Genomic DNA, 21,680 nt, shown 5'->3' with positions numbered 1-21,680 from the left:
CTCTTTGCTCTGTCCAGACTCCTGATAAATGTGTCCACGTACTTGGTGCTAATCAATCTCTCTGAGTTCAGTGGTTGGTTGGTAATAGCTCTTTGGTTCCACTCGGCTTCCCCCTCTTAACTCTGCTATCACGAGAGAGAGAGAGGGTTGGCCCCTACCAGGATTTTTCACATGGGTGAAAAGGGCCAGATACTCAGAAATGGGATCAGCATCACTTGCCTTCCTCTTTTTCACCCCGGAAACTACCCCTTCCAGCCTGATAATTTGTGTGCTGAAAACGAAACAGAATTTCCAAACCGTTTGCCTCAGATACCTACTTAATGGTTGTTCATCAGTGCATCAGCTTTTCAAACTAAACATTGCAGCCGTATGGATGGAAAATCTAACCCCATAATTTTATTTCTGCAGCAGTCATAAATTCAAACTTCCCCCTCAGGCCACACCCTGCCCCGCCGACACTCTCTGAAATGTTGGTCATGCCTGGGAACCATTGTCCAATGCTGTAAAATGACTTGGGGACCCGCCATGTTTATGTATATGAGCTGGGTGCCCAGGTTTTGAGGCGGGGTTCCCTTTCCAGGGAAGAATTCCCATACAACCTCATTTTAGGCCCCACCAAAAAACCTATTTGGAATTTATGGGTGGCACAGTGACTAGCACTGCTAACTCACAGCTCCTGGGACCCGGGTTCAATTCCCGGCTTGGATCACTGTCTGTGCGGAGTCTGCACCTTCACCCTGCATCTGCTAGGCTTTACTCCAGGTGTTCCCGCAGTCTGAAAAATGTGCTGGTTAGGTGGATTGGCCATGCTAAATTCTCCCTCGGTGTTACCCGAACAGGCACCGGAGTGTGGCGACTAAGGGATTTTCACAGTAACTTCATTGTCGTGTTGGTGTAAGCCTACCTGTGACTAATAAATAAACTTTACTTTAAAATGTAAGGATTCTGTGGTGTTGGCATCAGAGATTTCTTGCATTTACTTTGTTTCCTGCGAACAAAAAGCAGAAGCACTGAAGAGGAATGGTTTTTATGATTTCAGAATTTACAACCTCACCCTCTGCAGCTTGGAAATAACACGTGAAGGTAGTGATATGGTAGACCTAAACATTGCCGCTATGGCATGAGAAGGGATTGTTGTGGGTTAGTTTTATTTACTTGTGGTCATTCACTCCACAATGGGGCCATGATCTTGTTCCCGAGCCACCAATTCTGTCCCCCTTCTCCGGTTCGATCTAACACATTTACAGACTTAAAAATCGTTGATGTCCTTTACGATTTGATTTGATTTATTATTGTAGACAGTGAAAAGTATTGTTTCTTGCGCACTATTAAAGACAAAACATACCGTTCATAGAGTACATGACGGAGAAGGAAAGGAAAGGGTGCAGAATGTACAGTCATAGCTAGGGTGTAGAGAAAGATAGTTGAGGGAAGATATCCAAAGGATTGGCAGAGGAGCAGAGTTTATGGTGGAGGACAAAAATTATCACTTTGGCTTTACCATTGTTCTGTTTGAAGAAATTTGGTGCCTTGACGTTACAGGTGGTTGTAGGCTGAAGGAAGTGGTCGTCAGATAGAGTGCATCTATCAACATCCATTTCCGACACAGGGAAGGCAATGGCCTAGTGGTATTATCGCTAGACTATTAATCCAGAAACTCAGCTAATGTTCTGGGGACCAGGTTCAAATCTCGCCCCGGCAGATAGCGGAATTTGTAATCAATAAAAAATATCTGGAATTAAGAATCTACTGATGACCATGAAACCATTGTCGATTTGTCAGAAAAACCCATCCGGTTCACTAATGTCCTTTAGGGAAGGAAATCTGCTGTCCTTACCTGTTCTGGCCTACATGTGACTCCAGGGCCACAGCAATGTGGTTGACTCACAACTGCCCTCTGAGGGCAACTAGGGATGGGCAATAAATGATGGAAAGATCAACTTAATACAAGGTAGATCCATTCAAAAGTCTGACAGCAGCAGGGAAGAAGCTGTTCTTGAGTCAGTTGGTACGTGACTTCAGACTTTTATATCCTTTTCCCGACGGAAAAAGGGGGAAGAGAGCATGTCCGGAGTGCGTAGAGTTCTTGATTATCCTGGCTGCTTTCAGACCTAGAAACATAGAAAATAGGTGCAGGAGTAGGCCATTCAGCCCTTCGAGCCTGCACCACCATTCAATATGACCATGGCTGATCATGCACTTTCAGAAACTCACTCCCCCTTTCACTCCATACCCCTTGATCCCTTTAGCCACAAGGGCCACGTCCAGCTCCCTCTTGAACATATCTAATGAACTGTCCCTGACAGCTTTCTGTGGTTGAGCATTCCACAGGTTCACAACTCTGAGTGAAGAAGTTCTTCCTCATCTCAGTCCTGAATAGCTTACCTGTTATTCTTAGACTGTGACCCCTAGTTTTGGACTTCTCCAACATTGGGAAATTTTTCCCACATCTAGCCTGCCCAATCCCCATCAGGATTTTAGATGTTTCTATGAGATCCCCTCCCATTCTTCTAAATCCAGTGAGTACAAGCCCCGTCAATCCAGTCTCTCTTCATATGTCAGTCCTGCCATTCCAGGAATCAGTCTGGTGAACCTTCGCTGGACTCCCTCAATAGCAAGAATGTCCTTTCCTAGACTAGGAGACCAAAACTGCATGCAATATTCAAAGTGTGGCCTCACCAAGGCCCTGTATAACTGCAGCAAGATATCCTTACTCCTATACTCAAATCCTCTTGCTATGAAGGCCAGCATGCCATTAACTTTCCTCACCACCTGCTGTACCTGCATGCCAGCCTTCAGCGACTGGTCCACCATGACACCCAGGTCACGTTGCACTTCCTCCTTTCCTGAATGGCCACCACTCAGAAAATAATCTTCCTCCTTGTTTTTGCCATCAAAGTGGATAACGTCACATTTACCCACGTTATATTGCATTTGCCAAGTATTTGCCCACTCCGCCAGCCTGTCCAAGTCACCCTGCAGCCTCTTGGCATCCTCCTCACAGCACACACTGCCACCCAGCTTAGTGCCATCTGCAAATTTGGAGATATTGCATTCAATTCCTTCGTCCAAATCATTAATGTATGTTGTGAATAGCAAGGGTCCCAGCACTGAACCCAGTGGCACCCCACTAGTCACTGCCTGCCACTCTGGAAAGGACCAATTCATTCCCACTCTCTGCTTCCGATCTGCCAACCAGTTCTCTATCCATGTCAATACATTACCCCCAATGCCACGAAGTTAAATTTGTTCATAATCTCTTGTGGAGGACCTTGTCGAAAGCCTTTTGAAAGTCCAGATACACAACATCCACTGGTTCACCCTTGACCACTCCACTGGTTCACCCTTGACCACTCCACTGGTCACATTCTCAAAAATTCCAGAAGATTTGTCAAGCATGATTTCCATAGAACCATAGAAAATTACAGCTCAGAAACAGGCCTTTTGGCCCTTCTTGTCTGTGCCGAACCATTTTTTGCCTAGTCCCACTGACCTGCACTTGGACCATATCCCTCCACACCCCTCTCATCCATGAACCCGTCCAAGCTTTTCTTAAATGTTAAAAGTGACCCCGCATTTACCACTTTATCCGGCAGCTCATTCCACACTCCCACCACTCTCTGCGTGAAGAAGCCCCCCTAATATTCCCTTTAAACTTTTCTCCTTTCACCCTTAACATGCCCTCTGGTTTTTTTCTCCCCTAGCCTCAGCGGAAAAAGCCTGCTTGCATTCACTCTATCTATACCTATCAAAATCTTATACACCTCTATCAAATCTCCCCTCAATCTTCTACGCTCCAGGGAATAAAGTCCCAACCTATTCAAACTCTCTCTGTAACTCAGCTTCTCAAGTCCCGGCAACATCCTTGTGAACCTTCTCTGCACTCTTTCAACCTTATTTATATCCTTCCTGTAACTAGGTGACCAAAACTGTACACAATACTCCAAATTCGGCCTCACCAATGCCTTATATAACCTTACCATAACACTCCAACTTTTATACTCGATACTCCGATTTATAAAGGCCAATGTACCAAAGGCACTCTTTACGACCCTATCCACCTGTGACGTCACTTTTAGGGAATTCTGTACCTGTATTCCCTTTCGTGAATTCACCCACACAAGTTCCACATCATCCATGGTAATGTCCTTCCTTACTTTTGCAATCTCCTCTTTAACCAGCAATGCTACCCCATCCCCCTTCCTTTCCTGAATATTGAATACCCCTGGATATTGAGTTCCCATCCCTGGTCACCGTGGAGCCAGGTCTCTGAGATCCCAGTGACATGGTATTCATTAATGACTATCTGCGCAGTTTTGAGGCAGTGGGAAGTGTAGACTGAATCAGTGGATAGGAGGCTGGTTTGCGTGATGAGCTGGGCTATGTTCACAACCCTTGGAGTTTCTTATAGTCCTGGTCCGAGCAGGAACCATACCAAGCTGTGATATGTCTGGAAAGGATGCTTTCAATGGTGCATCTGTAAAAATTGGCGAGAGTCATGGTGGACATGCTGAATTTCCTTAGCCTTCTGAGAAGTAGAGGGATTGGTGGGCTTTCTTAACTGTAGCATCAGAGTGGAGGGATCAGGACAAGTTGCTGATCTGGACACCTAAAAACTTGAAGCTCTCGACCATTTCTGCTTCATCCCTGTTGTTACAGACAGGGGCATGTCCTCCACAACGCTTCCTGATATCGATGACTGCTTCCTTCGTACTGACATTGAGGGAGAGATTATTGTCCTATTTGACCCTGAGCTGACCTTACCAAAGTATTACCACAGTTTCCTCTTCATCTCCAAGGCACTACATTACATCACCGTAGCATCTCCTTTCTCTGCTCCTACCTCGGCCCATCTGTTTCTGGAACCCTCATCTATTATTTTGCTACTCCCAGACTCAACTATTGCAGTTCTCTCCTGGCTAACCTCCCATTCTCTGTAAGCTTAAGCTCAATTAAACCTCTGCTGCCTGTATCTGAACTCGCAAGAAATGCCCACTGAACTACATTGGCTCCTAGTTCATCGATGCCTTGATTTTAAATTCTCATCCTGTGTTGTAGTGGCACAGTGATATCACTGCTGTCTCACAGCGCCAGGGACTCAGCTTCAATTCCTGGCCTCGGGTCACTGCGTGGAGTATGCATGTTCTCCCCGTGTCTGCGTGAGTTTCCTCCAGATGCTCCGGTTTCCCCCCACAGTCCAAAGATGTGCAGGTTAGGTTGATTGGCCATTCTAAATTGCTGTCCCGGGATGTGTATGTCAGAGGGATCAGCAGGTTAAATATGTGCGGTTTTGTGGATAGGGCTTGGATGAGATTGTTGTCAGTGCAGACTCGATGGGCCGAATGGCCTCCTCCTGCACTGTAGGCTTTCTATGAGATGCATCGATGGCCTTGCACCATAAGTTCCTCCAATATTATAAACCTCTGGGATATTTGTGCCCTCTCCAAGCTTCTTGGATTTCCTTCACCTCACCATTTGCGGCTAATGGCTTCAACTGTCTAGGCCCTAAGCACTGGAACTGTTGCTAAATCTCTCTAGCTCGATATCCGCTGCCCCACGGAGGATACTGCATTAAATCAACCTCCTTGACCAAGTCTTATCTGACTCAGTGGGCGGGTTTTCCAGTCAGGCTCGCCCCAAAATGAGAAAATCCTCCCAAGGTCTTTGCGTGGTCCACCGCCCATGGTACGATTCCCGTAGCGGGTGGGACGGGAAAATTCCCTCCAGTGTTAAATTTTGTCTGAAGTGCCTGGGGGCATTTTACTACCTTACAACTTACAGAAAATATGACCTTGTGGGATTTGGAATGTGAGGCAGCTGTATGCAAAGTTCAAGGGCAGGGAATGATACAAGTCAAAACTTGCAGAATGAATGAATAACAATTCATGATCCGTTCTCATGCGAATGTAATAGTAGAAGGGAAGTGAAATCCAACATGAGCAAATCCTTTCTGCGATTTTATTTCAGATTGGCTTCTAAATTTTTGAAGTGTGCAGCCATAGAGTCATAGAGGTTTACAGCATGGAAACAGGCCCTTCGGCCCAACTTGTCCATGCCGCCATTTTTTTTTAAAAAACCCCTAAGCTAATCCCAATTGCCCACATTTGGCCCATATCCCTCTATGCCCATCTTATCCATGTAACTATCTGAATGCTTTTTAAAAGACAAAATTGTACCCGCCTCTACTACTACCTCTGGCAGCTTGTTCCAGACACTCACCACCCTCTGAAAAAATTGCCCCTCTGGAGGCTTTTGTATCTCTCCCCTCTCGCCTTAAACCTATGCCCTTTAGTTTTAGACTCCCCGACCTTTGGGAAAAGATATTGACTACCTAGCTTATCTATGCCCCTCATTATTTTATAAGGTCACCGCTCAGCCTCCTACGCTCCAGAGAAAAAAGTCCCAATCTATCCAGCCTCTCCTTATAACTCAAACCATCAAGTCGCGGTAGCATCCTAGTAAATCTTTTCTGCACTCTTTCTAGTTTAATAATATCCTTTCTATAATAGGGTGACCAGAACTGTACACAGTATTCCAAGTGTGGCCTTACCAATGTCTTGTACAACTTCAACAAGACTTTCCAACTCCTGTATTCAATGTTCTGACCGACGAAACCAAGGATGCCAAATGCCTTCTTCACCACTCTGTCCACCTGTGACTCCACTTTCAAGGAGCTATGAACCTGTACCCCGAGATCTCTTTGTTCTGTAACTCTCCCCAACACCCTACCATTAATTAAGTCCTGCCCTGGTTCAATCAACCAAAATACATCGTCAGCCTACTGGCCCAATTGATCAAGATCCCGTTGCAATCGGAGAAGTGTGCAGCCGTGCAATATCGTACCTTGTAAATTGCAGGTAGCAGAATTTGAGTCAGTTTATGGTTACCACAGTACTGTTCAAGTAGACCTGTATTATCCTGGTTAACAGGCTGATCAGATACTTAAGCAGAAGATAGTGACATTGCAATCCTGCGAATTTGATATGATCAACTTTACTTAGTTCCTGAGCACCTTAGAAGTCCAACTCTGATTCTTCTTTAAAAAAAAGTTGGGGGCTGGGAAGGTGCTTGCAGGTGACCGATGACTGTGCATTGTATTTTTAAAATTGGTTATGTATTATATTTTTAAAATACACCTTGTATTTTGTGCTTTGCTAAATGGTGTGTAATTGTTAAGAATTTCAGACATGGGGAGAGACTGGTTGGAAGGGTATTCTAATAGCAGAAATGTGCAGGAAATGTAATGCGGGTTCGGTGTTATTTGAGCAGCAGCAAACGGATTTGTCCTGTAGGGGGCTCGGAATATTAAATTTAAAAAGTAGTTCTCTGGATTCAAGCATCGATGGCAAAGCTGGCATTTTTGTAGCTCTTGAGAAGGTGGTGATGGTGAACCTACCTCTTGAACCACTGCCCTTGTGGTATGCCTACTCTCACAGTGTTTTCCAGGAGGGTATGTCAGAGGGATCAGCAGGTTAAATATGTGCGGTTTTGTGGATAAGGCTTGGGTGAGATTGTTGTCAGTGCAGACTCGATGGGTCGAATGGCCTCCTCCTGCACTGTAGGCTTTCTATGAGATGCATCGATGGCCTTGCTCCATAAGTTCCTCCAATATTATAAACCTCTGGGATATTTGTGCCCTCTCCAAGCTTCTTGGATTTCCTTCACCTCACCATTTGCGGCTAATGCCTTCAACTGTCTAGGCCCCAAGCACTGGAACTGTTGCTAAATCTCTCTAGCTCGATATCCGCTGCCCCACGGAGGATACTGCATTAAATCAACCTCCTTGACCAAGTCTTATCTGACTCAGTGGGCGGGTTTTCCAGTCAGGCTCGCCCCAAAACGAGAAAATCCTCCCAAGGTCAACGGACCTTTGCGTGGTCCACCGCCCATGGTACGATTCCCGTAACGGGCGGGACGGGAAAGTTCCCTCCAGTGTTAAATTTTGTCTGAAGTGCCTGGAGACATTTTACTACCTTACAACTTACAGAAAGTATGACCTTGTGGGATTTGGGATGTGAGGCAGCTGGATGCAAAGTTTAAGGGCAGAGAATGATACAAATCAAGACTCCATTAAATCAACGTCCTTGACCAATGGACTCCAATGGAGTCTGATGATGCAGCTGTATAGAACGCTGGTTAGGCCACATTTGGAGTACTGCGTCCAGTTCTGTTGGCCGCACTACCAGAAGGACGTGGAGGTGTTAGAGAGAGTGCAGAGAAGGTTTACCAGGATGTTGCCTGACTCTGCGACAACAAAGGAACAGCATTACAAGACCATGGTGTCATCGTGTGTGGCTTGGAGGTGATGGTATTTGCATGCGTCTGCTGCACTTGACCTCTAGGTGGCAGACAGTTCTAAGTTGGAGGTAGTCCAAATTCATATTTGCAGTAACCATTTTTTTAGTCCAGTCTGGCACTGGACTGGGTATTTTTAAAGAGCATCAGTACTTATCCACGCAGTGGGATCCGAATGCATGTGTGCAATTGGTTTCTGTTTCACTTGCAGTATTACCCCTAGGGATTGCCACCTGCCTGATTTTACATAAATGGTTACTGGCCAATAACTTAAACCTGCATTGTAATGATCTTTTGATACTATGTGCTCAAATGATGTTAAAAATCACACCTCTTGTTGCTGGTTGCAATTCCTAATGAGTAACCAGCCACAGTTTCTTTTTAAAAAAACGCCAGACGGATTTCAAGCTTCAAAGCAGAATTGTCTAGTCCTAAGTCGAAGGAATGGTTGCCAAGTTTTAAGTCTTTTAAGTTTATTTATTAGTGTCACAAGTAGGCTTACATTAACACTGCAATGAAGTTACTGTGAGAATCCCCGAGTCGGCTACTCCGGCACCTGTTTGGGTACGCTGAAGGAGAATTTAGCATGGCCAGTGCGCCTAACCAGCACACCTTTCAGACTGTGGGAGGAAACTGGAGCACCTGGAGGAAACCCGTGCAGACATGGGGAGAACGTGCAGACTCCACACAAACCGGGAATCGAACCCTTCCCCTGGTGCTGTGAGGCAGCAGTGCTAACCACTTGTGCCACTGTGCTGCCAATGGTCTGTTATAGCAATCATGATGTGGAGATGCCGGTGTTGGACTGGGGTAAACACAGTAAGAAGCTTAACAACACCAGGTTAAAGTCCAACAGGTTCATTTGTTAGCAAGTGATATATATAAATGATTTGGAAGAAGGTGTAACTGGTGTTATCAGCAAGTTTGTGGATGACACAAAGATGGCTGGATTTGCGGATAGCGATGAGCATTGTCAGGCAATATAGCAGGATATAGATAGGCTGGAAAATTGGGCAGAGAAGTTGCAGATGGAATTTAATCCAAATAAATGCGAAGTGATGCATTTTGGAAGAAATAATGTAGGCAGGAGTTATAGAATAAATGGCAGAGCCATCAAGAGTATAGAAACACAGAGGGACCTCGGTGTGCAAGTCCACAAATGCTTGAAGGTGGCAACACAGGTGGAGAAGGTGGTGAAGAAGGCATATGGGATGCTTGCCTTTATAGGACGGGGTATAGAGTATAAAAGCTGGAGTCCGATGATGCAGCTGTATAGAACGCTGGTTAGGCCACATTTGGAGTGCTGCGTCCAGTTCTGTTCGCCGCACTACCAGAAGGACGTGGAGGCATTAGAGAGAGTGAGAGAAGGTTTACCAGGATGTTGCCTGGTATGGAGGGTCTTAGCTATGAGGAGAGATTGGGTAAACTGGGGTTGTTCTCCCTGGAAAGACGGAGAATGAGGGGAGATCTAATGGAGGTGTACAAGATTATGAAGGGGATAGATAGGGTGAACGGTGGGAAGCTTTTTCCCAGATCAGAAATGAGGATCACGAGGGGTCACAGGCTCAAGGTGAGAGGGGCGAAGTATAACTCAGATATTAGAGGGATTTTTTTTATACAAAGGGTGGTGGGGGCCTGGAATGCGCTGCCAAGTAGGGTGGTGGAGGCAGACACGCTGACATCGTTTAAGACTTACCTGGATAGTCACATGAGCAGTCTGGGAATGGAGGGATACAAATGATTGGTCTAGTTGGACCAAGGAGCGGCACAAGCTTGGAGGGCCAAAGGGCCTGTTTCATGTGCTGTACTGTTCTTTGTTCAAATGCTACTAGCTTTCGGAACAGGCTGTCCCTTCGTCAGGTGGAGTGGAGAAATGCTCACAAACAGGGCATACAGAGACACGAACTCAATTTACAGAATAATGATTGGAATGCAGTCTTTACAGATAATCAAGTCTTAAAGGTACAAACAGTGTAAATGGAGGCAGCATTAAGCACAGGTTAAAGAGATGTGTATTGTCTCCAGTCCTGCGTATCACATAGAATCAAAAGAGGCTGTCCTGTCTGGAAACAATTCACATCTCTTTAACCTGTGCTTAATGCTCCCTCCACTCACATTGATTTGATTATCTGTAAAGACTGCATTCCAATCATTATTCTGTAAATTGAGTTTGTGTCTCTCTATGCCCTGTTTGTGAGCATTTCTCCACTCCACCTGACGAAGGAACAGTCTGTTCCGAAAGCTGGTGGCATTTGCTATCAAATAAACCTGTTGGACTTTAACCTGGTGTTGTTAAACTTCTTACTATAGCAATCATGGCCAGGTATTTAAACAATGCTGCTCCCTCCCTTTGATTATTATATACGCACTGAGCAGTGAAGACATTATGACGTCTGTGTACTTAATTTCCCTTCAGCGTCGCCATGTTTCATTGCGCCACCCAAACATTTGGAGGAAACTGCAGCCATACGCAGGAGAGTTCTTCTGCATCCTGAGGGGGATCACTTTACGCTCATCAATGTCTACAATGCATTCAAACAACGTAAGTGTGGAAAAATCAATGAAGCTTTCACTTTCAATGAAGCAGTTAATTATTTTCTCTCTCTCCCCCCCCCCCCCCCCCCGAAAGACTCAGCAGGTCTGGCAGCAACTGAAGAAGAGTCATGTGGACTTGAAATGTTAACTACATTTCTTGCTCCACAGATGCTGCCAGATGAGAATATCGGAGGCATGGTTAGTAAGTTTGCAGATGACACTAAGATTGGTGGCATAGTAGACAGTGAAGAAAGTTATCTCCAACTGCAACATGATCTTGGTCAATTGGGTCAGTAGGCTGACGAATGGTAGATGGAGTTTAATTTAGACAAATGCGAGGTGATGCATTTTGGTAGATTGAACCAGGGCAGGTCTTGCTCAGTTAATGGTAGGGCGTTGGGGAGAGTTACAGAACAAAGAGATCCAGGCGTCCATGTTCATAGCTCCTTGAAAGTGGAGTCACAGGTGGACAGAGTGGTGAACAAGGCAGTCTGCATGCTTGATTTCATCAGTCAGAATATTGAATACAGGAGTTGGGACGTCTTGTTGAAATTGTACAAGACATTGGTAAGGCCACATTTGGAATACTGTGTGCAATTCTGGTCACCCTCTTATAGAAAGGATATTATTAAACTGGAACGAGTGCAGAAAAGATTTACGAGGATGCTACCAGGATGTGATGGCTTGAGTTATAAGGAGAGGCTGGATAGACTGGGACTTTTTTCTCTGGAGCGTAGGAGGCTGAGGGGTGATCTTATAGAGGTCTATAAAATAATGAGGGGCACAGATCAGCGAGTCAATATATTTTCCCAAAGGTAGGGAGTCTAAAACTAGAGGGCATAGATTTAAGGTGAGAGAGGAGAGATACACAAGTGTCCAGAGGGGCAATTTTTTCACAGAGGGTGGTGAGTGTCTGGAACAAGCTGCCAGAGGTAGTAGTAGAGGCGGGTACAATTTTGTATTTTAAAACGCATTTAGATAGTTACATGGGTACAATGGGTATAGAGGGATATGGGCCAAATGCGGGCAATTGGGATTAGCTTAGGGGTTTTTATTTTTTTTTAAAAGGACAGCATGGACAAGTTGGGCCGAAGGGCCTGTTTCTATGCTATAAACCTCTATGACTCTATGACCTGCTGTGTCTTTCCAACATTTTCTGCTTTTGGATCCATCCAACTGATTTCGTCTGACATTTATTTTCACCTCTGGAGTCATTTTGTGATGCTATATTGTACGAAATCTCTTTAAAGGCGTAAGTTAGTTATGTTTTTGGATACACATGCATTTACGTTGTGCGATTTCAATAACCCAGCCAAGGACCCTGTTTCCTCTGTTAGGTGCACCTGCTGCCATTGTAGTGAGTCAGGCACAGTGAATACTGTTAGCATTGTACTGCTCTAACAAGAATGTCCTGATTGAGAATCTTACTCCGAGGCTGCAAAACTAGCTGCAGCGTGGCATAGATTTTATTCTTTTTATACTTGTTCTTTTACAGGATTGCTGGCTCGGCCAGTATTTGTTGTCCATCCATAACTGCCCTGAAGGCACCAACACATACTCCACCCAATCCACTTGTTCTGCACAACTTATGCTATCATTAACCCTACCCATTTCAATTGTGTCATGTAGGAAAAGCATGCTACAAGACAATCATATCTTAGAATCATACAGTGCAGAGGAGGCCCTTCAGCCCATCGGGTCTGAACCATTAGAAACACCTGAACTCCCACTTAATCTCATCTGCCAGCACTTGGCCCATAGTCCTGCATGTTATGATGTGCCAAGTGCTCATCCAGATACTTTTTCAAGGATCATAGGGATCATAAAAATCATAGAATCCCTACATTGCAGAAGGAGGCCATTCGGCCCATTGAGCCTGCACCGACAACAAACCCATCCAGGCCCTATCCCCCTAACTCCATGTATTTTACCCTGCTAGTCCCCCTGACACTAAGGTGCAATTTATCATGGCCAATCTATTTAACCCGTACATCTTTGGAGCGTGAGAGAAAATGGGATCACCCAGGGGGAACCCACACAGACATTGGGAGAATGTACAAACTTCACACAGTCACCCAAGTCGGGAATCGAACCTGGTTCCCTGGCGCTGTGAGGCAGCAGTGCTAACCACTGTGCCACAGTGCCGCCCATCTTAGTTTTTCAAATCAGAAAGATTCTAAACCCTTCGCCAATTGTTTTTTTTTAAATAATTCCGGGTTTTTGCCTCCACTGCTCTGTCTAGAAGTTTGTTCCTCACATTGATAAAATGGTGAAGGGGATAGATAGTGAACGTTCAAAGACTATTTCCTCGGGTGGATGGAGCTATTACAAGGGGGCATAACTATAGGGTTCATGGTGGGAGATATAGGAAGGACATCAGAGGTAGGTTCTTTACGCAGAGAGTGTTTGGGGTGTGGAATGGACTGCCTGCAGTGATAGTGGAGTCAGACACTTTAGGAACATTTAAGCGGTTATTGGATAGGTACAACATTGTGGGCCGAAGGGCCTGTTCTGTGCTGTACTGTTCTATGTTCTATTGATCAGTCCTTGTTTTTTTTAAAATTTTATCTATTAGTCACATGTAAGGCTTACATTAACACTGCAATGAAGTTACTGTGAAAATCCCCAAGTCACCATATTACGGCACCCGTTCGGGTACACAGAGAGAATTTAGCATGGCCAATGCACCTAACCAACATGTTTTGTGTGAAAACGTCCCTGATGACATCTCTAAAATTACCTTTCACTGGTTTGAGCTTGCTGCATCTCCTCGCAAGAGGCAAGACTGTTCTCTTCCTGTGGGGAAGCACTTCAGCGGTCACGGGCATTCAGCCTCTGATCTTCGGGTAAGCATTCTCCAAGGCGGCCTTCACGACACACGACAGCGCAGAGTCGCTGAGCAGAAACTGATAGCCAAGTTCCGCACACATGAGGACGGCCTAAACCGGGATGTTGGGTTTAAGTCACATTATCAGTAACCCCCACAGTTTGCCTCCTGGACTTGCTGGCTGTCCTGTCTGGAGACGATACACATCTCTTTAACCTGTGCTTAATGCTCCCTCCACTCACATTGTCTGTATCTTTAAGACCTTGTTCGCTGTAGAGATTTGCATTCTAATCAGTATTCTATAACTTGATTTTGTGTCTCTGTGCCCTGTTTGAGAGCAGATTTCCACTCCATCTGATGACGGAGCAACGCTCTGAAAGCTAATGGTATTTGCTACCAAATAAACCTGTTGGACTTTAACCTGGTGTTGTTAAAACTCTTACTGTGTTTACCCCAATCCAACACCGGCATCTCCGCATCATATCTAACAGAAGACAGAGGGTGGTGGTGGATAGAAAATTTTCAGACTGGAAACCGGTTACCAGTGGAGTGCCACAGGGATCAGTGCTTGGTCCTCTGCTATTTGTAATTTTTATAAATGACTTGGAGGAGGGGGCTGAAGGGTGGATCAGTAAATTTGCTGATGACACCAAAATTGGAGGAGTAGTGGATGAGGTGGAGGGCTGTTGTAGGCTGCAAAGAGATATAGATAGGATGCAGAGCTGGGTTGAAAAATGGCAAATGGAGTTTAACCCTGATAAATGCGAGGTGATTCATTTTGGTAGGACAAATTTGAATGTGGATTACAGGGTCAAAGGTAGGGTTCTGAAGAATGTGGAGGAACAGAGAGATCTTTGGGTTCATATCCACAGATCTCTGAAGGTTGCCACTCAAGTGGGTAGAGCCGTGAAGAAGGCCTATAGTGTGTTGGCGTTCATTAACAGGGGGTTTGAGTTTAAGAGCCATGAGGTTATGCTGCAACTGTACAGGACCTTGGTGAGACCACATTTGGAATATTGTGTGCAGTTCTGGTCACCTCACTATAAGAAGGATGTGGAGACACTGGAAAGAGTGCAAAGGAGATTTACCAGGATGCTGCCTGGTTTGGAGGGTAGGTCTTATGAGGAAAGGTTGAGGGAACTTGGGCTTTTCTCTTTGGAGAGGAGACTTGATAGAGGTTTATAAGATGATGAGGGGGATAGATAGAGTGAACGTTCGAAGACTTATTTCCTCGGGTGAATGGAGCGGTAACGAGGGGGCATAACTATAGGGTTCATGGTGGGAGATATAGGAAGGATGTCCGAGGTAGGTTCTTTACGCAGAGTGGTTGGGGTGTGGAATGGACTGCCTGCAAGGATAGTGGAGTCAGAAACCTTAGGAACATTTAAGAAGCTATTGGATAGGCACATGGAACACTTCAGGATGATAGGGAGGAAATAGCTTGATCTGGGTTTCAGACAAAGCTCGGCACAACATCGTGGGCCGAAGGGCCTGTTCTGTGCTGTACTGTTCTATGTTCTATTTGGTGGAGTCTTTACTGGAGTTTGTCTTGAAAATGGCTATTTTTGTCACTCTCCTTCCTCCTTTGAATGTTCGCTGGTTTTCGGCCAATGGGATGGGGAAAAGTCACAACACCCAATGAGGTTAGGCCAGGTTATCCTAGTTGTCCAGTTTATGTTGGACCTAATTTCTCAGGCCTTGTCCATTTGACCACACTGGTGAAGAAGGCATTTAGCACACTGGTCTTCAGTCAGGGCATTGAGTATAAGATTGGGACATTATGTTAGTTGTACGAGTCGTCGGTGAGGCCACACTTGAAGTATTGTGTACAGTTTTGGTCACTCTGTTATAGGAAAGGCATTGATAAACTGGAAAGAGTGCAAAGAAGATTTACGAGGATGTTGCCAGGACTAGTGGTCTTGAGAGGTTGACCCGACTAGGACTTTATTCCTTGGAACGTAGGAGAATGAGGGGTGAGCTATTGAAGTGTATAAATAGGGACATAAGTCATGAGGGACATAGATAGGATGAATGCACACAGTCTGTTTCCCAGGATAGGGGAATTGAAAACTAGAGGGCATAGATTTAAGGTAAGAGGGGAAAGATTTAAAAGGGACCTGAGGGGCAGCTTCTTCACGCAGAGGGTGGGGTGTGGATATGGAATGAGCTGCCAGAGAAAGTGGTTGAGGCAGGTCTAACAGCAACATTTAAAAAGCATTTGGATCAGTGCATGGATGGGAAAGGATTAAAGGGATATGGACCAAACGTGTGCAATTGGAACTGGCAGGGAGGACACCATGGTCAGCATAGACCATAGAACATTACAGCACAGAAACAGGCCTTTTGGCCCTTCTTGGCTGTGCCGAACCATTTTTCTCCCTACTTCCACTGACCTGCACCTGGACCATATCCCTCCACGCCCCTCTCATCCATGTACCTGTCCAAGTTTTTCTTAAATGTTAAAAGTGAGCCCGCATTCACCACTTCATCTGGCAGCTCATTCCACACTCCCACCACTCTCTGTGTGAAGAAGCCCCCGCTAATATTCCCTTCAAACTTTTCCCCCTTCACCCTTAACCCATGTCCTCAGTGGGAAAAGCCTGTTTGCATTCACTCTATCTATACCCATCATAATTTTATACGCCTCTATCAAATCTCCCCTCATTCTTCTACGCTCCAGGGAATAAAGTCCTAACCTATTCAACCTTTCTCTGTAACTCAGTTTCTCAAGTCCCGGCAACATCCTTGTAAACCTTCTTGCACTCTCAACCTTATTAATATCCTTCCTGTAATTAGGTGACCAAAACTGCACACAATACTCTAAATTCGGCCTCACCAATGTCTTATACAACCTCACCAACACATTCCAACTCCTATACTCAATACTTTGATTTATAAAGGCCAATGTACCAAAAGCACTCTTTACGACCCTATCTACCTGTGACGCCACTTTTAGGGAATTATGTATCTGTATTCCCAGATCCCTCTGTTCTACTGCACTCTTCAGTGTCCTACCATTTACCTTGTATGTTCTACCTTGGTTTGTCCTTCCAAAGTGCAATACCTCACACTTGTCTGCATTAAACTTCATCTGCCATTTTTCAGCCCATTTTTCTAGCTGGTCCAAATCCCTCTGCAAGCTTTGAAAACCTTCCTCACTGTCCACTACACCTCCAATCTTTGTATCATCAGCAAATTTGCTGATCCAATTTACCACATTATCATCCAGATCATTGATATAGATGACAAACAACAATGGACCCAGCACTGATCCCTGTGGCACACCACTAGTAAGAGTTTTAACAACACCAGGTTAAAGTCCAACAGGTTTATTTGGTAGCAAATACCATTAGCTTTCGGAGCGCTGCTCCTTCGTCAGATGGAGTGGAAATGTGCCTCCATCTGACAAAGGAGCAGCGCTCCAAAAGCTAATGGTATTTGCTACCAAATAAACCTGTTGGACTTTAACCTGGTGTTGTTAAAACTCTTACTGTGTTCACCCCAATCCAACGCCGGCATCTCCACATCATGACACACCACTAGTCACAGGCCTCCACTCAGAGAAGCAATCCTCCACTACCACTCTCTGGCTTCTTCCATTGAGCCAATGTCTAATCCAATTTACTACCTCTCCATGTATACCAGTTGGGCCAAAGCGTCTGTTTCCGTGCTGAAAAAACAAATAAACAAAAAGGACATGACCTGTAAAGTCGTAGTCAACATGCCAGGCTTGTATCGCCTTTCCTCCCTCATCCCTTCATTTTGTTCTCTACATCCCAAAGTTGTGCGGGTTAGGTTGATTGGCCATGCTAACTTGATCCTAGTGTCAGGGGGATTAGCAGGGTAAATATATGGGGTTATGGGAATAGAAGAGCTATTTTAAAAGTCTGTTTTTGCTATAAGGATGTTGATACGTCTGGAATATTGCAATTACAACTTACGACGTACAGCCCAGCAAATACTCCCAAATATGTTGCTGTTTTTCTTTTACACGTGATCAGAGGATTATTAAATTGAAATGTTCTTTTTACAGCCATGTTGCATATTGAAAGTATATGGTAAAATGGTATAAAATCCTCTGTGTAAAATGAAAAGTAAATGGGCAGTTTTAGCCCACTTTTTGCAGCAATGAACTGCCCCAATTCGGGACAAAATTGACAGTCTCCCACACGTCCTTGATAAGAAAGGAAAAAATGTTGCATTCAAACATTATTACCCTCAGGTAATTGACAGGATCAGGTTTTACACCACCCACATTGAAGTCTTAAGTGAGTATGAAACTAGCTTTCCACTCGCTCACATCGCTTTCTCCGTCTCTTCTCTGCCCCTCCCGCCACCCCCGCCCCCAACCAGAGCTCATGCTTACTAATTCAGCAGCATTTTCATTATTGGCAAAGCTCATCACTAAAGAATACCAGACATCTTATTCAGTGTTCTTCCGAGGTTTGATCAAAGATACTCTGGCATGACAGTGAAGAGGGAGCATTGTTCTACATCTAACCTTACCACATATAGAAAGTGCACCATTCCCCAGTACTATTGTTCCTCAATTTCACATATCAAAATAACCAACCCCTCTCTGTTAAATTTGTGTAGAAGATAGTGTGAAATGTAAGCAATATACCTCAGATCAACTGAACGTATCTGATTTTGAATAATATAAAAATTAATTTGCTTATTCATGTACGCCAACAAATTTCCATAATCTCTTCTATTTGCATTAATTTTTGAGAAAAGAACAAGCACAAACCATAGAATCATGAATTGTTACGGCGCAGAAGAAGGCCATTTGGCCCATCGTGCCTGCACCAGCTTTTCTAAATGATTACCGTGGCTAATACAATTCCCCAACCTTTTCCCCTTGCATTGTTTCTGTTCAAGTAAACATTGACTGCCTCATTTGAACCTGCTCCACCACACTTCCAGGCAGTGCATTCGAGACCCAAACCACTCGTTGTGTGAAAAGGTTATTTTCAATCTGTGCCCTCACGTTCTTGATCCGAGCAGGAACATTTTCTCCCTATGTGCTCTGTCCAGCCCCCTCATGATATTGCACATCTCTATCCAAGCTCCTCTCAGCTTTCTTCTCCCCAAAGAGAACAGTCCCAACCTGGGGATTGGCAGGTTGGATGTGTGGGGTTATGGGGATGGGGCCCGGGTGGGATTGTTGTTGGTGCAGGTTCGATGGGCCCATTGGTCTCTTTCTGCACTATGGGGATTCTATGATTCAACCTCTCCAATCTATCCTCATTACTGAAGTTTCTCATCCCTGGGACCATTTTCCTAAACCTCTTTTGCATTCTGTCCAATGCATTCACATCCTTTCTATAGTGTGGTGCCCAGAACTGTACACAACATTCCAGCTGAGGCCTAACTATTGTCTTGTATAAATTCAGCATAACCTCCTTGCTCTTGTACCCTATGACCCTAAGAATAAAGTCTAGAATACTATATGCTTTATTATCTCCTCTCTCTTTGTCCTGCCACCTGCAATGATCTATATCACACATGCATCCAAGTTCCTCTTCTCTTGCACTCCCTTAAGATTTGTACCCTTTTATTTTTTTTTTTTTTTTTATTCCATTCTTAAAGTTAGCCACTGCTCAGACTGGACTAGGTGGACCTGAATCCATCTCCTCCCTTCCTCCAAAAACTAAATTCAAATTGAATCCAATTCATGGTCCCCACAAGAGAGACAAACAAGATAAGGCATTGCACCCATCTTGGGTCTTCCTGTTGGATCAAACCCATCAATTAACATACACCTAAAGTTTTTTTTAAAAGTTTATTAGTCGCAAGTCAGCTTACATTAACACTGCAATGAAGTTACTGTGAAAATCCCCTAGTCGCCACACTCCGGCGCCTGTTCGGGTACACCGAGGGAGAATTTAGCATGGCTAATGTGCCTAACCAGCACATCTTTCGTACTGTGGGAGAAAACCGGAGCACCCGGAGGAAACTCCCGTGGACATGGGGAGAACGTGCAGACTCCGCACAGACAGTGACCCAAGCTGTGAATCGAACCTGGGCCCCTGGCGCTGTGGGGCGGTGGTGCCAGCCACTGTGCCACCATGCCATCCCAACCTGTTCCCAACAATCAGCATTTAATTGTATGATTAACTTTGGGTGAGATTTGGGCATTCTGACTGGGTGAAGTGAGCTGAAGCAACATCTGAGAGAGGGGCATGTGTTCGCATTTCAGAAGCAACCTTTCTGTCGGAGTCTGCTAAATGTGAAATTTTAACAAGTATTTCTCTTTTAAACACGGGTCGGTATGCAGCACATTTCCAGTATTTCCAGGAAATCAGCATTAGTAGAGAAATGGTTTTGGGAAAATTGATGGAATTGAAAGTGGATAAATCTCTAGGGCCTGATAATCTTCATCCCAGGGTACTTAAGGAAGTGGCCCTGGAAATAGTAGATCCATTCATTGGTGGTTATGTTCCAAAATTCTTTGGACTGTGAAATAGTTCCTGCGGATTGGAGGGTAGTTAATGTAAGCCCACTATTCAAAAAGGGAAGTAGAGAGAAAACAGGAAACTATAGACCTCTGAGCCTAACATCAGTACTGGGGAAGTTTCTAGAGTCCATTATCAAGGAATTCATAACTCAGCATTTGAAAGGCAGTGGTATAATCTGACAAAGCATGGATTTACATAAGGAAAATCATGCTTGACGAACCTATTGGCATTCTTTGAGGATGTAACTAGTAGAGTTGATTGAGGAGAACCAGTGGATGTGGTTTATTTAGACTTTCAGAAGGCTTTCGACAAGGTCACACACAACAGACTACTATGTAAAGTTAAAGCACGTGGGATTGCAGATAATGGCTTGGGATGGATAGAAAGCTGGTTAGCAGATAGGAAGCAAAGAGTTGGCATAAATGGCAGTCAGTGACGAGTGGGGCTCTGCAAAGACCTGTGCTAGGACCCCAACTGTTCACATTATATATTAATGATTTGGAAAAGGGAACTGAATGTATGATCTCCAAATTTGCAGGTAATACAAAGTTGGATGGGAGGGTGAGCTGTGAGGAGGATGCAGAGATGCTTCAACATGATTTGGACAGACTGAGTGAGTGGGCATCTGCATGTCAGATGCAGTATAATGTGGATAAATGTGAGGTTATCCAATAATAGGAAGACAAATTATTACTTGAATGGGTGTAAATTAAGAGAGGCGGATACTTAACGAGACCTTGGAGTCCTTGTGCATGAGTCGCTGAAAGTAAGCACGCAGGTGCAGCAGGCAGTAAAGAAGGCAAATGGTCTGTTGGCTTTCATAGTAAGAGGATTTGGGGATAGGGATGTTTTGCTGCAATTGCATAGAGCGTTGGTGAGGCCAAACCTGGAGTATTGTGTGCAGTTTTGGTGTCCTTATCTGAGGAAGGATATCCTTGCTATAGAGGGAGTACAGTGAAGGTTTACCTGGCTGATTCCTGGGATGGCAGGTCGGTCATATGAGGAGAGACTAAGTCGTTTAGGATTATATTCACTGGAGTTTAGAAGAGTGAGAGGAGATCCCATAGAAACTTATAAAATTCCAAGAGGTTAGACAGGATAGATTCAGAAAGAATGTTCCCGATGGTGGGGGAGTCCAGAACTAGGGGTCATAGTTTGAGGATAAGGGGTAAACCTTTTAGAACTGAGGTGGGGAGAAAGTTTTTCACTCAGAGGGCAGTGAATGTGTGGAATTAATTGAGGCCAAAACGTCTGATTTCAAGAAAAAATTAGATATAGATCTTGGGGCTAAAGGGATCAAGGGATATGGGGGAAGGGGGGGATCAGGATATTGAATTTGATGATCAGCCATGATCAAGATGAATAGCGGAACAGGATCGAAGGGCCGAATGGCCAAATCCTACTTCTAGTTTCTATGTTTCTATCAAACTTTTTTCACCTCTGACTAAAATCATGAACTGACCCCACGACTAATGTAATCCTGCAAAGAAAAACTCATGATCTGTTGCACTTGCCGTTGTATCCGAAGCTTTTTGATGTATTCATTGGTGAGAGGGCAGTGA

At 44.6% G+C, this 21,680-nt stretch overlaps 1 protein-coding gene across 4 annotated transcripts in view; it reads left to right on the top strand.

The window, feature by feature from the left end:
- The window catches only part of dqx1 (DEAQ box RNA-dependent ATPase 1), a 133,486-nt gene that overhangs the window by 100,923 nt on the left and 10,883 nt on the right, over positions 1-21,680 (top strand). For 2 of the 4 annotated variants that reach the window (XM_078224293.1, XM_078224301.1), the window contains exons 9-10: positions 10,712-10,837; positions 20,657-20,731. In XM_078224293.1, the coding sequence (XP_078080419.1) occupies positions 10,712-10,837; positions 20,657-20,731 (201 nt within the window). The remainder of the gene's footprint in view (positions 1-10,711; positions 10,838-20,656; positions 20,732-21,680) is intronic. The other 2 variants (XM_078224307.1, XM_078224313.1) reach the window with 1 other exon arrangement.

This window comes from Mustelus asterias, chromosome 1, assembly GCF_964213995.1.
Source record: "Mustelus asterias chromosome 1, sMusAst1.hap1.1, whole genome shotgun sequence".
NCBI classification, from domain to species: Eukaryota; Metazoa; Chordata; class Chondrichthyes; order Carcharhiniformes; family Triakidae; genus Mustelus; species Mustelus asterias.
This window is presented reverse-complemented; position numbering and strand designations above follow the sequence as displayed.